The sequence below is a fragment of the Schistocerca serialis genome, chromosome 3 (genome assembly GCF_023864345.2).
Source record: "Schistocerca serialis cubense isolate TAMUIC-IGC-003099 chromosome 3, iqSchSeri2.2, whole genome shotgun sequence".
Classification (NCBI taxonomy): domain Eukaryota; kingdom Metazoa; phylum Arthropoda; class Insecta; order Orthoptera; family Acrididae; genus Schistocerca; species Schistocerca serialis.
In genome coordinates this window covers 882237247-882251255 of record NC_064640.1, presented here as the reverse complement: position 1 = coordinate 882251255, position 14009 = coordinate 882237247, and the positions used below count along the sequence as shown (strand labels likewise).

General features: G+C 38.3%; 1 protein-coding gene across 1 annotated transcript in view; it reads left to right on the top strand.

Annotated features, from left to right (window-relative positions):
• LOC126471106 (AP-3 complex subunit delta-1) overlaps positions 1-14009 on the top strand; it is a 258217-nt gene that overhangs the window by 152384 nt on the left and 91824 nt on the right. The window contains exon 14 of the mRNA XM_050099184.1: positions 1406-1639. Within this exon, the coding sequence (XP_049955141.1) occupies positions 1406-1639 (234 nt within the window). The remainder of the gene's footprint in view (positions 1-1405; positions 1640-14009) is intronic.

Genomic DNA, 14009 nt, shown 5'->3' with positions numbered 1-14009 from the left:
CATATTATTTTGGAAGGAGAATCGTAGACTGATGTAGAAGTAACTTCAAGCTTTTGCTAAGGGAAGTGATCAGGATCCTTACCATTCGTGTTGTATGTTAGTGACCTGAAAGGCAATACAATGATCAACAATGAAGTATTACTCAAAAAAAGCTTTACAAATACCCGGTCAGCTCTTGATAAGATTTCAAGATGATGCAAAAGCTTTCAACTTGCATTAAATGTTCACAAACATGAAATTGTTAACTTAACCAAATGCAGAAAAGTAGTATTGTATGGTAACATTAGAGTGTCACAGCTGGAATCGGGGAACTCGTACAAATACCTAGGTGTTAAAAATAATGGGGATATGAAAAGGAATGATCACATAGGCTCATTGCGAGGTAAAGAAGATAAAAGATATTGGTTCATTAGCAGGATACTGGGAAAATGAACTCAGTCTGTAAAAGGCCTACTTGCAATGTTTCAAGAACCAATATTATGTAAGCATTCTAGGAGTGTATTACAGCCACCTAAGTGCCACTCCCATTGGGACTACACAGATAATATTAAACAAATTGCAGCATGCACAGAGGGATTTAAATAGTCGTTCTTCCCTCACTCTGAACACAAATGGAGTGCAACAATCCATAATATATGATACAGTGAAAAGTGGAAAACATGAATGTCTCGTTGGTTTGCAGAACGTAACCATTGTTAATGGTACATGTGTTTGTAAATCTGCAGCAAGTGCATCTGTTTGAAATGATAAATTGTTGAATGAGAAATTAAAGTGACTGGGAAAGGTATGATTGCATTAAAACCCATCTACATTAAAACAGTCCATTCAGGCTCAAGAGTGTGGGACTGAAGAAGAAGATTGTATTTGTGACTAGGAATGAGGATTGGGGATATAAATTAATCTTTGAAGGATAGTGGAAAATAGATTATAACTAGCTTTTTTGATAAATTCATGGAATAGATGTAGTTTTCTGTACTCTTACAGATAACACTTGCAGTCAAGTAAAGATGAGCTTGTACAATCTGACACATTGCCCTTTATCTTTGCCCCTGCTGTCAATACAACATGTGAGTCCCTCTCACCCTAAGGTGTGTATGAAATTGTGGCCCCCTTGCCTGATCCCTCTCTTCCCCACTCCCTCCCCCGTTTCCAACCTTAACCAATCCCTTTACCCTCCACAAAGAAGAAACCTGTAATTCTGAAAGCCAGGAGTGTTACATTATATTTTGTGTGTTTTTATCAGCAATATTAGGAATTCTCTCTTCTTAAGGTAAGTACTGGCCAGCATTTCTGTGTCTGTGTGATTTTATTGTTTTTTGTTGTGTCAGCAGTTTGTGCCATGACTTAGTGGAACATACACTAAAACATGTAACGAAAAATTTCATTTCTTTTTTTCCTCAAACAGGTATGTGAGTGTCTTGGTTGAATTAACACGTATGGAAGGAAGCCAACATGGGTCACTAGTTTCTTCCCAGATGTTAGATGTAGCGATACGTGTGCAGGCAATTCGTCCATTTGCTGTTCAACAGATGGAGTTGCTGTTAGAAAATGCACATTTTTTGACATCTGGTACTGGTCAGAGTTCGACTATGGCAGAAGTACTGACAGCCGCTGCCTGGATCTGTGGAGAGTTTCCAGAGTAAGTGAAATAAAAATTTTGCCTGGCACATAATTTAACTTGGCTTGATACATCATTGTGAGAACACATACTTTGTCAGTGTTAATAGCTGAGTGACTAACCATTTAATGCTGCTATATTATTTCAAAATGAACCTTATCTCAAAAGTTAAAACTAACAGCAGAACAATTAGGGATTCATAACTAATTATGATTGTAGTGTGGAACTACAGCGTGAAAATAGGAATAGGGACATTTGATGCAATAAGGAAAGTTCTCAAAGAACCTCCCCTCCCCCCTCCCCAAGAATTGGTTGCAAGGTAGCACCCACCCTCATCACCCAGTCCCACCACAGACTGGACCAACTGAACCATGTTATTTGCCAGGTCTTTAATTATGTCATGATTTCCAGAAATGAGGAACATCCTACCGGTGATCCTTCCTGACTCACCTAAAGTGCTAGTCTGTCATCTACCCAGCCTACACAACATCCCAGTCTATCTTTATCCCGCTCCCAATCCCTTGCCACAGGGGCTGTAACCCTGTGGAAGACCCAGGTTAACCCACCCAGGGGGCTCACTGTTCTTAAAGAGTTCGTTCATAGTACACATGGAGCCCTAAGCTGTTTCAGCCCATTCTCCCTTACCGGGCTGAGTTTCCTTCTACATGCCCCTTCCTCTCTGTCTTTGCTAGGAGGGGTTGCTTGTCATTCTGGAGCATCGGAGCTCCCAGCAATGGCTGCCATGCCAGACAGCCCTTGCTGTGGCTGGGTGGCGCCCACGGGATGAGCCCCTGATCGCAGTGGGTGGTATCAGGGCAGATGCTTTGTGTCTGAAATGTATCAAGCTCCAAAAAACTGGCTATTCTTCTATGGCCATCTCTTTGGTTGGTAATGGATCATTTAATGCTGCTTCCTCTGACCCTGCAGCCTTCTGTTCCCTTCCCTAGTTACACCATGGGAGGAGGGCTACGCTTGCTGGCTTGGGGTGAAACTCTTTCCCAGCCACCTGGTCTGTACTGGTATGGATGGGGGACATGTTCAGTGCGACAAAGCCGTTATTTTTGTGGAAAGTATGAAAGACAAGTTTGACAAAATGGAGTCTCTCAGTAAGGTGTGCTTGGGTTCACTGTTGATCAAAACTACATCTGCCACCCAGTCTGCAGCCCTTGGGCTTGTGATTATCTTGATCACATCCCAGTGTTCATTACTCCTCATCAGTCTTTGAATATTGTACAGGGAGTCATTTTTCAGAGACCTCGCCTTTCAAACTAATGAGGAACACTGGGCTAATCTGAAACAGTGGGGATATTCATTTGGTTCAGCATGTGCAGGAAAGTCGTAAGGACAATCACACAGATACTTTTGCCTTTATTTTGGCATTTGAGGGAAATACTGTGTTGGAGCAAGTCAAGTTTGTGTGTCACCGGTGTGACTCGAAGCTGTGTGTCCCGCCGCTCATGAGGTGTTTCCAATGCTTGTGTTTTGGGCACATGTCTTGCCACAGTATGATGGACCCTCTATGCAGTGATTGTGGACACCCACTCCATGAGGAGAGTTACTGTGTTCAGCCACCCATATATGTTAACTGTCACAACCGTCACTCCCACGCTCGCAAGATTGCCTGGCTTATAAGAAGGAAAAGAAGATACAGAAGTATAAGTCCATTGATTGTTTGCTGTACACTGAGGCTTTTCAGAAGTATGGCCGACTTCACCCTGTGTCTATGACTTCTACCTTTGCCTCTGTTATGTCTTATCCCTCCTCCCTCTTCCTTACCCCAGTCCCACCCCCTCTCCTCTCCCCCTCCCCCATGGTTTCCACATCCTCCCATCCAGGTGCCACTCCCCATCCCCGGACGGGGAAGTGTTCCCCTTCTTCAGTGCCCACCGATGATGGGGCTCCCCTGCCCACTCTCCTCATTGTCATTGCACACTGCAGCAACTCCCTGGCTTCAGTGCCCACATGTCACTTACCTTTATTAACTGAAACATCTGAGAAATTCATATGAGACATTAAACATTGCAGTTGTAATAACAGTTGGAACACTCATTTTGTGCGTGCCATTTCATAGCCTATAATTTGTATTTTCAAGATTTATCATCTGAAGAATGTGAAAGAATGGTTTTGATTGTAAATGATGTTACTCCATGAATATGTTTAAAAAAAAACATTGTTCTTGGTACCAACAGAGAAGACATTTTATATGCAGCACAACACTGTGTCGTCTTATAATTTAATTGCAGACCTAGAGTATGGGACCTTTTATTTCCTTGGCATTATATTAGTAACTTAGCCAATCAAATCCAGTATCAAAACTAATTGAGGAAAGTGAAATATTATTTAAAACAGTCTATACAATTGGGAATCAATCTTCAGTTTGTAGCAAATAAAACAATTGGTTATCAAGTTGCATAGCAGAATTCAAACCATTATATGCTCATGGTACTACCACCTGCATTAAACTGTGAAAACAAAGCAGCTTTGCATGTGTAGTGTTCAGATTTTTGAAAAATTTTTGCTTTTCATGCCTTGAAGGATAGTTTAATTTTATTGTGTTATCCAGTTGAAAACAAATATGTGCGCCCCCACCCCCAACACACACACACACACACACACACACACACACACACACACACAAAGACCATTAAATTTTGAATGCATAAGAACCTGTGTCATTGTCTTGCCTAACATAGTGGGAAAACAAGCATAAGCTTCCATACACATTTCCACCAGTGTGAGAGCCTTCGTACTAAGTCACATTGAAAAATTAGGCATTGCAAAGCACACGCTCAGATCTAGATATGTTACTAATATCACACAAAATAGTTTGTCAGTGCAAGTCAGAACTTAGATCTGCTGGAACAAATTGAAATATACTTCCAAAAGAACTGAAATAAATGATAAATGTGCAGTCATTTAGCTACTCGCACAATAACCACAATACAAACGTTGCGTCACCAAATATGAGGCTTCTTCTGCAGTAAGTATTCTGTACCTGAGCTAGATGATCTGGAACTGGATGTGCAACTTGAAGTGCTGTTCTATTGTTAAAACACAGTTTTCAACATTATTTGCCAGTGGAATATTACACAGTGTACCTCCCAGTGTCCTTGGCAAGTTTCTCAGGCATAGTTATTTTGGTTTCCTTTCATTTTATCAGAATTATGATTTTTAAAAATTAACACACAGCTTTCTAGTGACAGGAACATACTTTACTATGATTTCGTCTAGTTCATGAGTGAGGAAAATAAATTTGAAAGAATGACCACAGGGAACAAAATATGTTTAACACTACTTAAGTCCACCCCTGGTAGCTGTGTGGTCAGCGTGACAGAATGTCATACCTAACGGCCCGGGTTTGATCCCCGGCTGGGGCAGAGACTTTTTCCGCTCAGGGACTGGATTTTGTGTTGCCCTTATCATAATCATTATTTCATCTCCATTGACACACAAGTTGCCGAAGTGGCATCAACTCAAAAGACTTGCACCAGGCAAACTGTCTACCCGACGGGAGGCCCTAGCCACACGGCATTTCCATTTACACTACTAAACACAGGTATTTGTAAATGGAGTTGTCATCTGCTATATTTTCATATATTCAATCCATTCATGTGTAAACTTCAAAATATGGTTAAAATTAATTGCTGATATAGTCAGAAAGTTTAAAGCCATGTCATATCACAGTTTTAAGAATATTAACTGTTAAATAGTTTCAAATTCATGAAGGTTTGCAGTGATCAGTCAAGTAAAATTATACTGATTGTAAACTCATTTGTTAAAATACATTGATCACTGCACGATATAAAAAATTAGATTACCCATGCTCCTTGCTCCACTGAGCCATTACCATACCCACTGGATGATGCCACAAGTGCCTACCACACAGGGTGCCTTCACTAGCCTACTCTAACTTAAAATATAATGGTCTACCCTTGTCCACACCAAAGGTAGGTCCCTCTCATCATGGGAACATTCACCAGCCTCTACTCCCTGAGGAAGAAATCAATAATTATGAAAGCTAGTATAGTGTTGTCACTTTTACTTTTATATGTGTAAATTTTGCCTCTGAAGGTAAGTAAGTGCAGCAATTCTGTCACATAATGCATTAGTTTTCTTAACAGAATTTTCCTGTTTACACAATATATCTGTAACTACATATTAAACTACAGATTGTATTTACAAGAAGATTTATCCAAATAAGCACCAAAATTTTGGCACAAATAAAATTAGAGGCAAATTTAAAAAAAGGAAAAGTGACTGCTGCCCACAAGACAATTGATATTGACTAAAAACATAAAAGTTTTAACAAGAGTCAGAAGGAATTAATGAAAACTGAAAATAATGCTCTGTTGTAGGCACTTAACTGCTTAACCATCAACGCAAAAAATGTAAGACAATTAGTATAACTTCATAACTATTCACAAATCAGCCCTTAAAGGAGTCAGTTCACCTGGCTAATGTGAACTGCTTATGTATAGTTTTATTCTGTGACCTATATTTGGTATTCATTTCAATACAGCAAACATTTAAAACTGTGGTAAATCAATCTTGCACGTACAATCAGTTTCAGACAAAAAAAGTATGTATGTCCTCCACAGCAAACTAAATGTTTTTCCTGTACTATGTAACATACAAGGGTTGGAACTTAAATAGTGGCAACTATTTATTCCCAACCGATACAAAAGAGTTACATGTTTGCACCTGTTACTGTCCTTAAAAGTAGTCACCAGTGTTGTGTAGAACCCATTGGCAGCGATGTGGAAGGCGTAGTATACCGTTAGCAGAGCCTGCTCTGTTGATGGTGTGAATGGAGTGGTCTAAAGTTATGGTGATTCTCGTGTATGACTGTGATGGTGTTATCCTAACTCATCACGTTCCTCCACAGCAGATCGTCAGTGCACAGTATTACTGTTCATTTTTTGGAGCATCACCTGCGGACAGCCTTGTGAAAGAAGCGGCGACCCACCCATCATTTTGCATGACAATGCGTGGGCGCATACAGTGCAAGCTGTGGCTGCTCTGTCCGCTCTGTCCGGTCAGTGGGTCTGGGGAGTACTGTACCATCCACCATACTCCACCGACCGAGCGAGGTGGCGCAGTGGTTAGACACTGGACTCACATTCGGGAGGACAACGGTTCAATCCCGCGTCCGGCCATCCTGATTTAGGTTTTCCGTGATTTCCCTAAATCACTCCAGGCAAATGCCGGGATGGTTCCTCTGAAAGGGCACGGCCGACTTCCTTCCCCATCCTTCCCTAATCCGATGAGACCGATGACCACGCTGTCTGGTCTCCTTCCCCAAAACAACCAACCAACCATACTCCACCGACTTGAGTCCTTGTGACTTTGATTTGATTCCGAAGATGAAGGAACCACTTTGTGGCATTCACTTTAGAACTGTTCCAGAGATTTGACAGGCAGTAGACTGCTCCATTCGCACCATCAACAGAACAGGCTCTGCTAATGGTATACGACACCTTCCACATCGCTGGCAATGGATTCTACGCAACGCTGGTGCCTTCGTTGAAGGACAGTGACAGGTGCAAACATGTAACTTCTAACAACCCTACCACAACAAAGGTCAGCATTTATTAGTGATTGTGGTGTTGCTCACACTGCTAAATACTGCATTTTTGGGCAACAACAGTCATATTATGTGGCAGGTGTCATTAGAGCACAGTTAATAAAGTCATTTCATGTAATAATAAAAATAACTAGGCACTCATATTTTTGTGTTTCCCACGCTGGTCTCGTCGTAAAATCATGGCTCAATCGTTGAAAATCTAGGTGGTTATGATTCCAAGCTCGAATGCAAAGAGGCCTAGGTTTTATTCTGCTATATTCAAAAGTTTTGTAGATGCGCTTCTCAAACCATTCTTGGAGATTACACTTTTGCTGGACAATGATGATGTAAAAAAATAATCAGCACTCCAAAATTAAGTTACGCTTCCTTTTAATTGCAATATCACGTGACACACAAACATCACTTCACAATACAAAACATACTTGAAAACATCTTCCTCACATTTTATAAGCCAACTACAAAATGCATCTTTCCAACATGACATCCAAGACTTGACCTTCTCAACATCCGACACTCTAACAAGTTAACAACGAACTAATAATCGATTACGCACCCAAAAATCAGAGTTAAAAGTACGTCAAAGATCATAGTGACAAAAGAAAGAATACACATAAGAATAATATCATTGCAATATAAACATATTGATGTATCAAAAGTGAAATCAAATCTGAATGTTGTCTCAGAAATATTGCAACTACTTTGCAGAAATACAGTAGAATATTACTGGTATCGAGAGGTTCAGGTGAGGTGCCGTAATGGTTGCGTAATTCAAGTACCATTACAAACTCTTTTGTATCGGTTGTGAATAAATAGTTTCCACTATTTAAGTTCCAACCCTCATAATAAATAATTGTAGGCACTACTGTTTAGTCTTCAAAGCAACTGTTACAGAAACAGTGATTCCATTCCAAACAAAAACAAAATAACAGAAAAAGAGTCACTGTTGAGATGATAAAAAGAACTTCAGAGAAGCATAGGTTACAATCACAAAATACACACAGTGTTAATAGAGATTCTTGTCCAACAATTTCACTTTCATAAAGGCATGTCCATCACACTGTCTTAACATGTGTTATTCTGTACTTAAATGTGCTACCATAATATACTATAGTCTGTTGTCTTATTTCAAAACTACTCGGTGAACTACTTTAATTTAGTTGAGGACCTCTCCGATTCTACTCTATGTACAAATATCCAAATTAGCATCCAGTCTGCTACATCCTTGACTTCACTATAACAGTGAAATAGAAAACAAGCTGCTACAGTTCAAAATAACTGCTGATTATAAAAATAATTGAGAGCTGTACAGAAAATACAAAAAATGGACTGGTATTCACAAAACTGAATGCTCATTTCAGTGCTTTAAGGGGACCACACCATGGTTCATGTTGAAAAAAATCGATTTTCAGTTTTCGTCATATTTCAATAGATTAAAGTTTTTTTAAGTACTCTGAAAAGGATTTTGCTGAAAAAATTTTTTTATCATTTAAAGAGCATTTTCCTACATGTGTTTATGTGCCACGCCCACTTTTCTGCATATATTTTAGATCTTTATATCCCCTACATTGCACGTTACGGTTTTTTTTTTTTTTTTTTTTTTTTACTCCCGAGTGTGTTGGCCATCCTTGCAATGCAACAGTCGGTATTCTTTGGTTTCTGCTGTTTGTAAACAGCATGCTTTCAAACACCTGGTTAGTTTCGTTCAAGTATGATTGCGAGTAGTTGTTATGCTTACGTTTGCAGTGCTTGCTTATGTGTGTTTTGTTGTGTTTATTGAAGATGATGAAACGTAAAGGCATATTCAAAAAACAACAATTTAGAGGAAACAAGTTTAGAAAGGTTTCTGTACAAGAGGTTATGTAGCCTGGCAATGATGTTTCTAATTGTAATTCTTTAGCAAGTGCATCATCAAAGAAGCTCTCACCATTTCAAGAGTGTTACAGTGAATTTACTGTAAGTGACAAAGGGTGCAGTAACATTATTATAAATTTGAGAATATTATCAAATGTAATTTTTAAATTTGTACAATGTAGACAGTGTGGTGAGTCACAGAGTTGAAAATGTGTGAGTGCCAGTGGGAGAAAAGGCCTAGCAATTGCTTTAGGTTTATTTTGCACTAAATGCTCAGCTGTGATTTCATTTATGAGTTCTTCAAAAACAGATGCAAGTGGCCCCTATAAAATCAATACTAGATTAGTTTATGCCTTACAATCCATTGGCAAGGGCATGGCTGCAGGGAGAACATTTTGTTCAGTGATGAACTTACCATAAACCACCAAATAAATTTGAAAAACTCACTGCAATATTAGAGAAAACTGTATGTGAGGTCAGTGAGGAAAGCATGAAACTGGCTGCTAGGGAAGCAGTGGAAGAAAATGTTGGATGTTCAGATATTGCAGTTGCACTTGATGGAAGTTGGCAGAAAAGAGGACATACTTCTCTGAATGGAGTAGAAACTGCCACGAGTGTAGATACCGGTAAAGTGTTAGATGTGGAGATAATGTGTAAATATTGCAAATGTTGTAAAGTCAATGAACATAAAGAACACAACTGTGTGGCTAATTTTAGAGGAACAAGTGGTGGTATGGAAGTTCATGGAGTACAACAAAAACGTCACCACTCCGTAGAAACGAGGCATACGGTACACCAAATATTTGGGCGATGGTAACAGTAAGGCATACAACAATGTGGTGAACTCTAAGCCGTATGGAGATGCCATTATTAGCAAAATAGAACGTGTAGACCACGTTCAAAAACGTTTGGGAACAAGGCTGAGAAAACTAACTGTTGATATGAGAGGAAAAAAATTAGAAGATTGGAAATTGTTGACCGGACAGGGTCGGTTAACTAAAACTGAAATAGAAAACTTGCAGGTATACTATGGGCAGGCAATTAGGAGAAATAAAGAAAATCTGGAGACAATGAAGAGAGATGTTTGGGCCATATTCTTCCATAAGTCCTCTACTGATGATAAGCCATGTCGTGGATTGTGTCCATCAGGAGAAAATTCGTGGTGCAAATACAATAGGGCTCAGGCAACTGGAGAATCTTATTCTCATCAGCATTTTCTTCCTGCTGCTGTTATTACAGCAATTAAACCTATTTTCAGAGACTTGGCTCATCCTGACCTTCTAAGGAAATGTCTGCATGGGCGGACACAGAACCCAAATGAATGTTTTAACAGCATAATTTGGAACCGCCTTCCTAAAATTGTATTTGTAGGCATGCATACAATGAAACTAGGAGTTCATGATGCTGCTATTACATTCAATTGTGGTGATACTGGGAAGCGTTGGGCACTGAAAAAGCTGAGAATTAATCCTGGTGAAAATATGATCACTGGGCTGCAACATTGCGATAAAATGAGGGTAGCCAATGCAGACAGGTCTGCATCTAATATGGCCAAGGCAAACATCCAGGAAGGTGAAAAAAGAAGCTGGAAGACTTGCTAGAGGCCAAAGAAGGGCCATCACATGCAGCAGGACAGTTTTAATTAAGTGTAAGTAACAAATTTCAAAAGTTTTTTCTTTAAAGCCAATTTCCCACAAACAAAATTTTCAGTACATATGCCCCATTATATCAGAAACTATCATAGATAAATGAATGAAATTTTCAGAGATTCTGCATAACATAAAAAGCTACCTCTGGTACTACATTCATTAATATTCCCCTGTTAGGAAGTTCACAAAAAAATGTTTTCTGCAGAAAAAACTTAATATTTTTTTGTTAATAAATTTAAAAAAGTATTTCTTAAGAACTGTGAAATGGATAAAGTAGATTTTAGTACAGTTGACTCTATTAGCATCATGTAACATACAGTAAAAATATTAAGGTCCTGCGTCAAATATTTTTTTCAGAAATGGGTCAAATACTTACCTAAATTATCAGGGGTTAGATAGGCAGCGTGTGGTCACCTTAACTCTCGTTTTGATCTACAGAAATGCTAAAATATTCAAATATTTGGCTCATGTCCTAACCATATATGAAGAAATCTATTTTAATTTAAAACAAGTGATTGCAACTAAACAACACAGTGTATTCACTAAAATACACACAACTATCCAGGTGATATCAATGCTACTCATCATACCGAATGGTAAACATTGCCTGTTTTTTTATCAGAGCAACCAAATTTTACATAACCACCACATATTTTTAGTCTTCCCTCAATATCTCATCAGTAATCATTCGGAAGCCTCATGGTATATTCCCTATTCCCATTAATGAGCACACCTTTCAGAACACTGCAGTATTCACAAATAATTGACAACCATAAAAGTATGAAAACCATAAATGCTAAACCCAAATTTCCTCAGTAAATTTGCCAAACACAGCAGAAGAAAATCACACAGCTAGAAGTCCTGCAACCACACATGAATAATAAAACCCTGTTAATCAGTATGTTTACAGATGGCATACATTCACAAATTTTTCATCTTCCTCTCACCTATTATACATCTTCAATTTAAATGTTCCTTAAACTTGACTGTCTCTTGCACTGAGGATAATTAAATCTATAGATACTGAGGTGGCTAATCTCCACTATTTCAAAAGGTTCATGGTAAATTTCTAAAGAATTCATTATCCAGTTTACAAGGATTTCTTCAGTTCTAACAAATACTGTATCTCCAAAGTCAAAGCTAGTCTGTTCTCCTCTTTTATTGTGACTATTCTTCCTTTTCTCCATTGCTTGTGTAACCATTACTTTCTTTTTCCGTTATGTGATCATTTTCCATGGGAAACTTGAATTTATTGTCTTTCCAATAATTAACATTTGCTGGTACATACAGGAAAAACCTTCCCAGTACCTCTGATCATACAGATCTGACATTTCCAGTTGGTATATCTAAGACTTGTATATTCTCAATATTATGAGCATCTCTAGCCTTGTCTACGTGACATTTTCCATTGTTTTTCCATTAATGTGCTTCCATTCACTTCATCACAAAGACTAATCAACATCACCACCATCAACACAAAACTCAGCAATACTATCACAAGAAATAAATTTTATTTGCAAAAACATAGAATATTAATCTAAATAAATATGCACATTAGTCACTGCTACATTCACTTTCTCATATTCATTCATATTATCTGGCTGTTTCAGATATTCACCCACTATACTTCCTTCCAGTGGCACTATATTGTCAACAACATAAAGATTACTTTTTGTCCACTTAACACTCGACTTCTACCCTAAAACAACTTAAGTCGGTGTTGTTGTTGTATCTGTCAGATACATGACATAAATTGCAATATACTATATCCTCTTTTCATGTTAGTATTGTAGGGGGCTTTGGTAAATAAATACAGGTGAACATTCTTTTGCCCTTTCAATAGCATACAAAACAGCTCCTAAAATGAAAGAAAATTTAAGTAGGTGTATAATAATAAGTACAAAAATAGTGCAGAAGAAGAATAATAAAGTCTAAAGAACAAAATTAGTCACAGTCGTCTTCATTATGTTCATTTCCTGTCACACACCCATCAGCCAAACAATAATGCAATGTTGCAGGCGTAAATACTATCCACATGTGTTGCAGTATATTTTGTCAGTCTTGTTATTTTTGTGGCACAGCAGGGCTGGCAATGCTTTCTATTTACACTACCAGTGGTCATGGGATCGGCATGAGTAAAAGACAAGTTGTTGGTTTCCAGATGAAATTTCATGAAGTCTTATAGAAGTTGACAGAGATAAACAAGCCATAAGTACCTGACCAAGGTAAACAAACCATAAGTGATCACCTTATCAAATGATTATCAATAAGTTCTATTCAGATTCTTCGAAGAAACAGTTGGTGGTTGAGTGATTCATTTCCATTTGCCATATGAGTATCTTGAGAATTGATTCCATCAATATTTAAGACAGAAAAGAAAACCACCATCGCCACATTATAGTACCCCTCGTGATGTTGTAATTAAAGCACGTTTTCTCACCTATTTCTACTTCAATCTTGTGTTTACTGTAGTAAGTTACCATTTCAGGCTTTTTATTTTCACCAGTATCTTCATACTTGAATCATCCTTGTGTAAACTGAGACGAGCAGTACATTTTTCTTTTTACTTTTAGGGACACTTAAAATTAATCTTCCTTCCTTCACATAATGCAAAAAAATGGAAAAATTCTCTCAGTTTTCCACCTCTTTCATCTATTTAGGCATCTACCATTTATTCTTCTTTAGCTTTCTCCCATAAGACAAGTGATATTTTTCTGATAAGTTTTGAAGAAGAGTGACTTCCTAAACCAATTATCAGCTGTCACATTATGTGTCGGGTGATGCTGAGGGAATTAGATTAGGAAATGAGAAACTTAAAGTAGTAAAGGAGTTTTGCTATTTGGGGAGCAAAATAACTGATGATGGTCGAAGTAGAGAGGATATAAAATGTAGACTGTCAATGGCAAGGAAATCGTTTCTGAAGAAGAGAAATTTGTTAACATCGAGTATAGATTTAAGTGTCAGGAAGTCGTTTCTGAAAGTATTTGTATGGAATGTAGCCATGTATGGAAGTGAAACATGGACGATAAATAGTTTGGACAAGAAGAGAATAGAAGCTTTCGAAATGTGGTGCTACAGAAGAATGCTGAAGATTAGATGGGTAGATCACATAACTAATGAGGAGGTATTGAATAGAATTGGGGAGAAGAGGAGTTTGTGGCACAACTTGACAAGAAGAAGGGACCGGTTGGTAGGACATGTTCTTAGGTCTCAAGGGATCACAAATTTAGCATTGGAGGGCAGCGTCGAGGATAAAAATCATAGAGGAAGACCAAGAGATGAATACACTAAGCAGATTCAGAAGGAT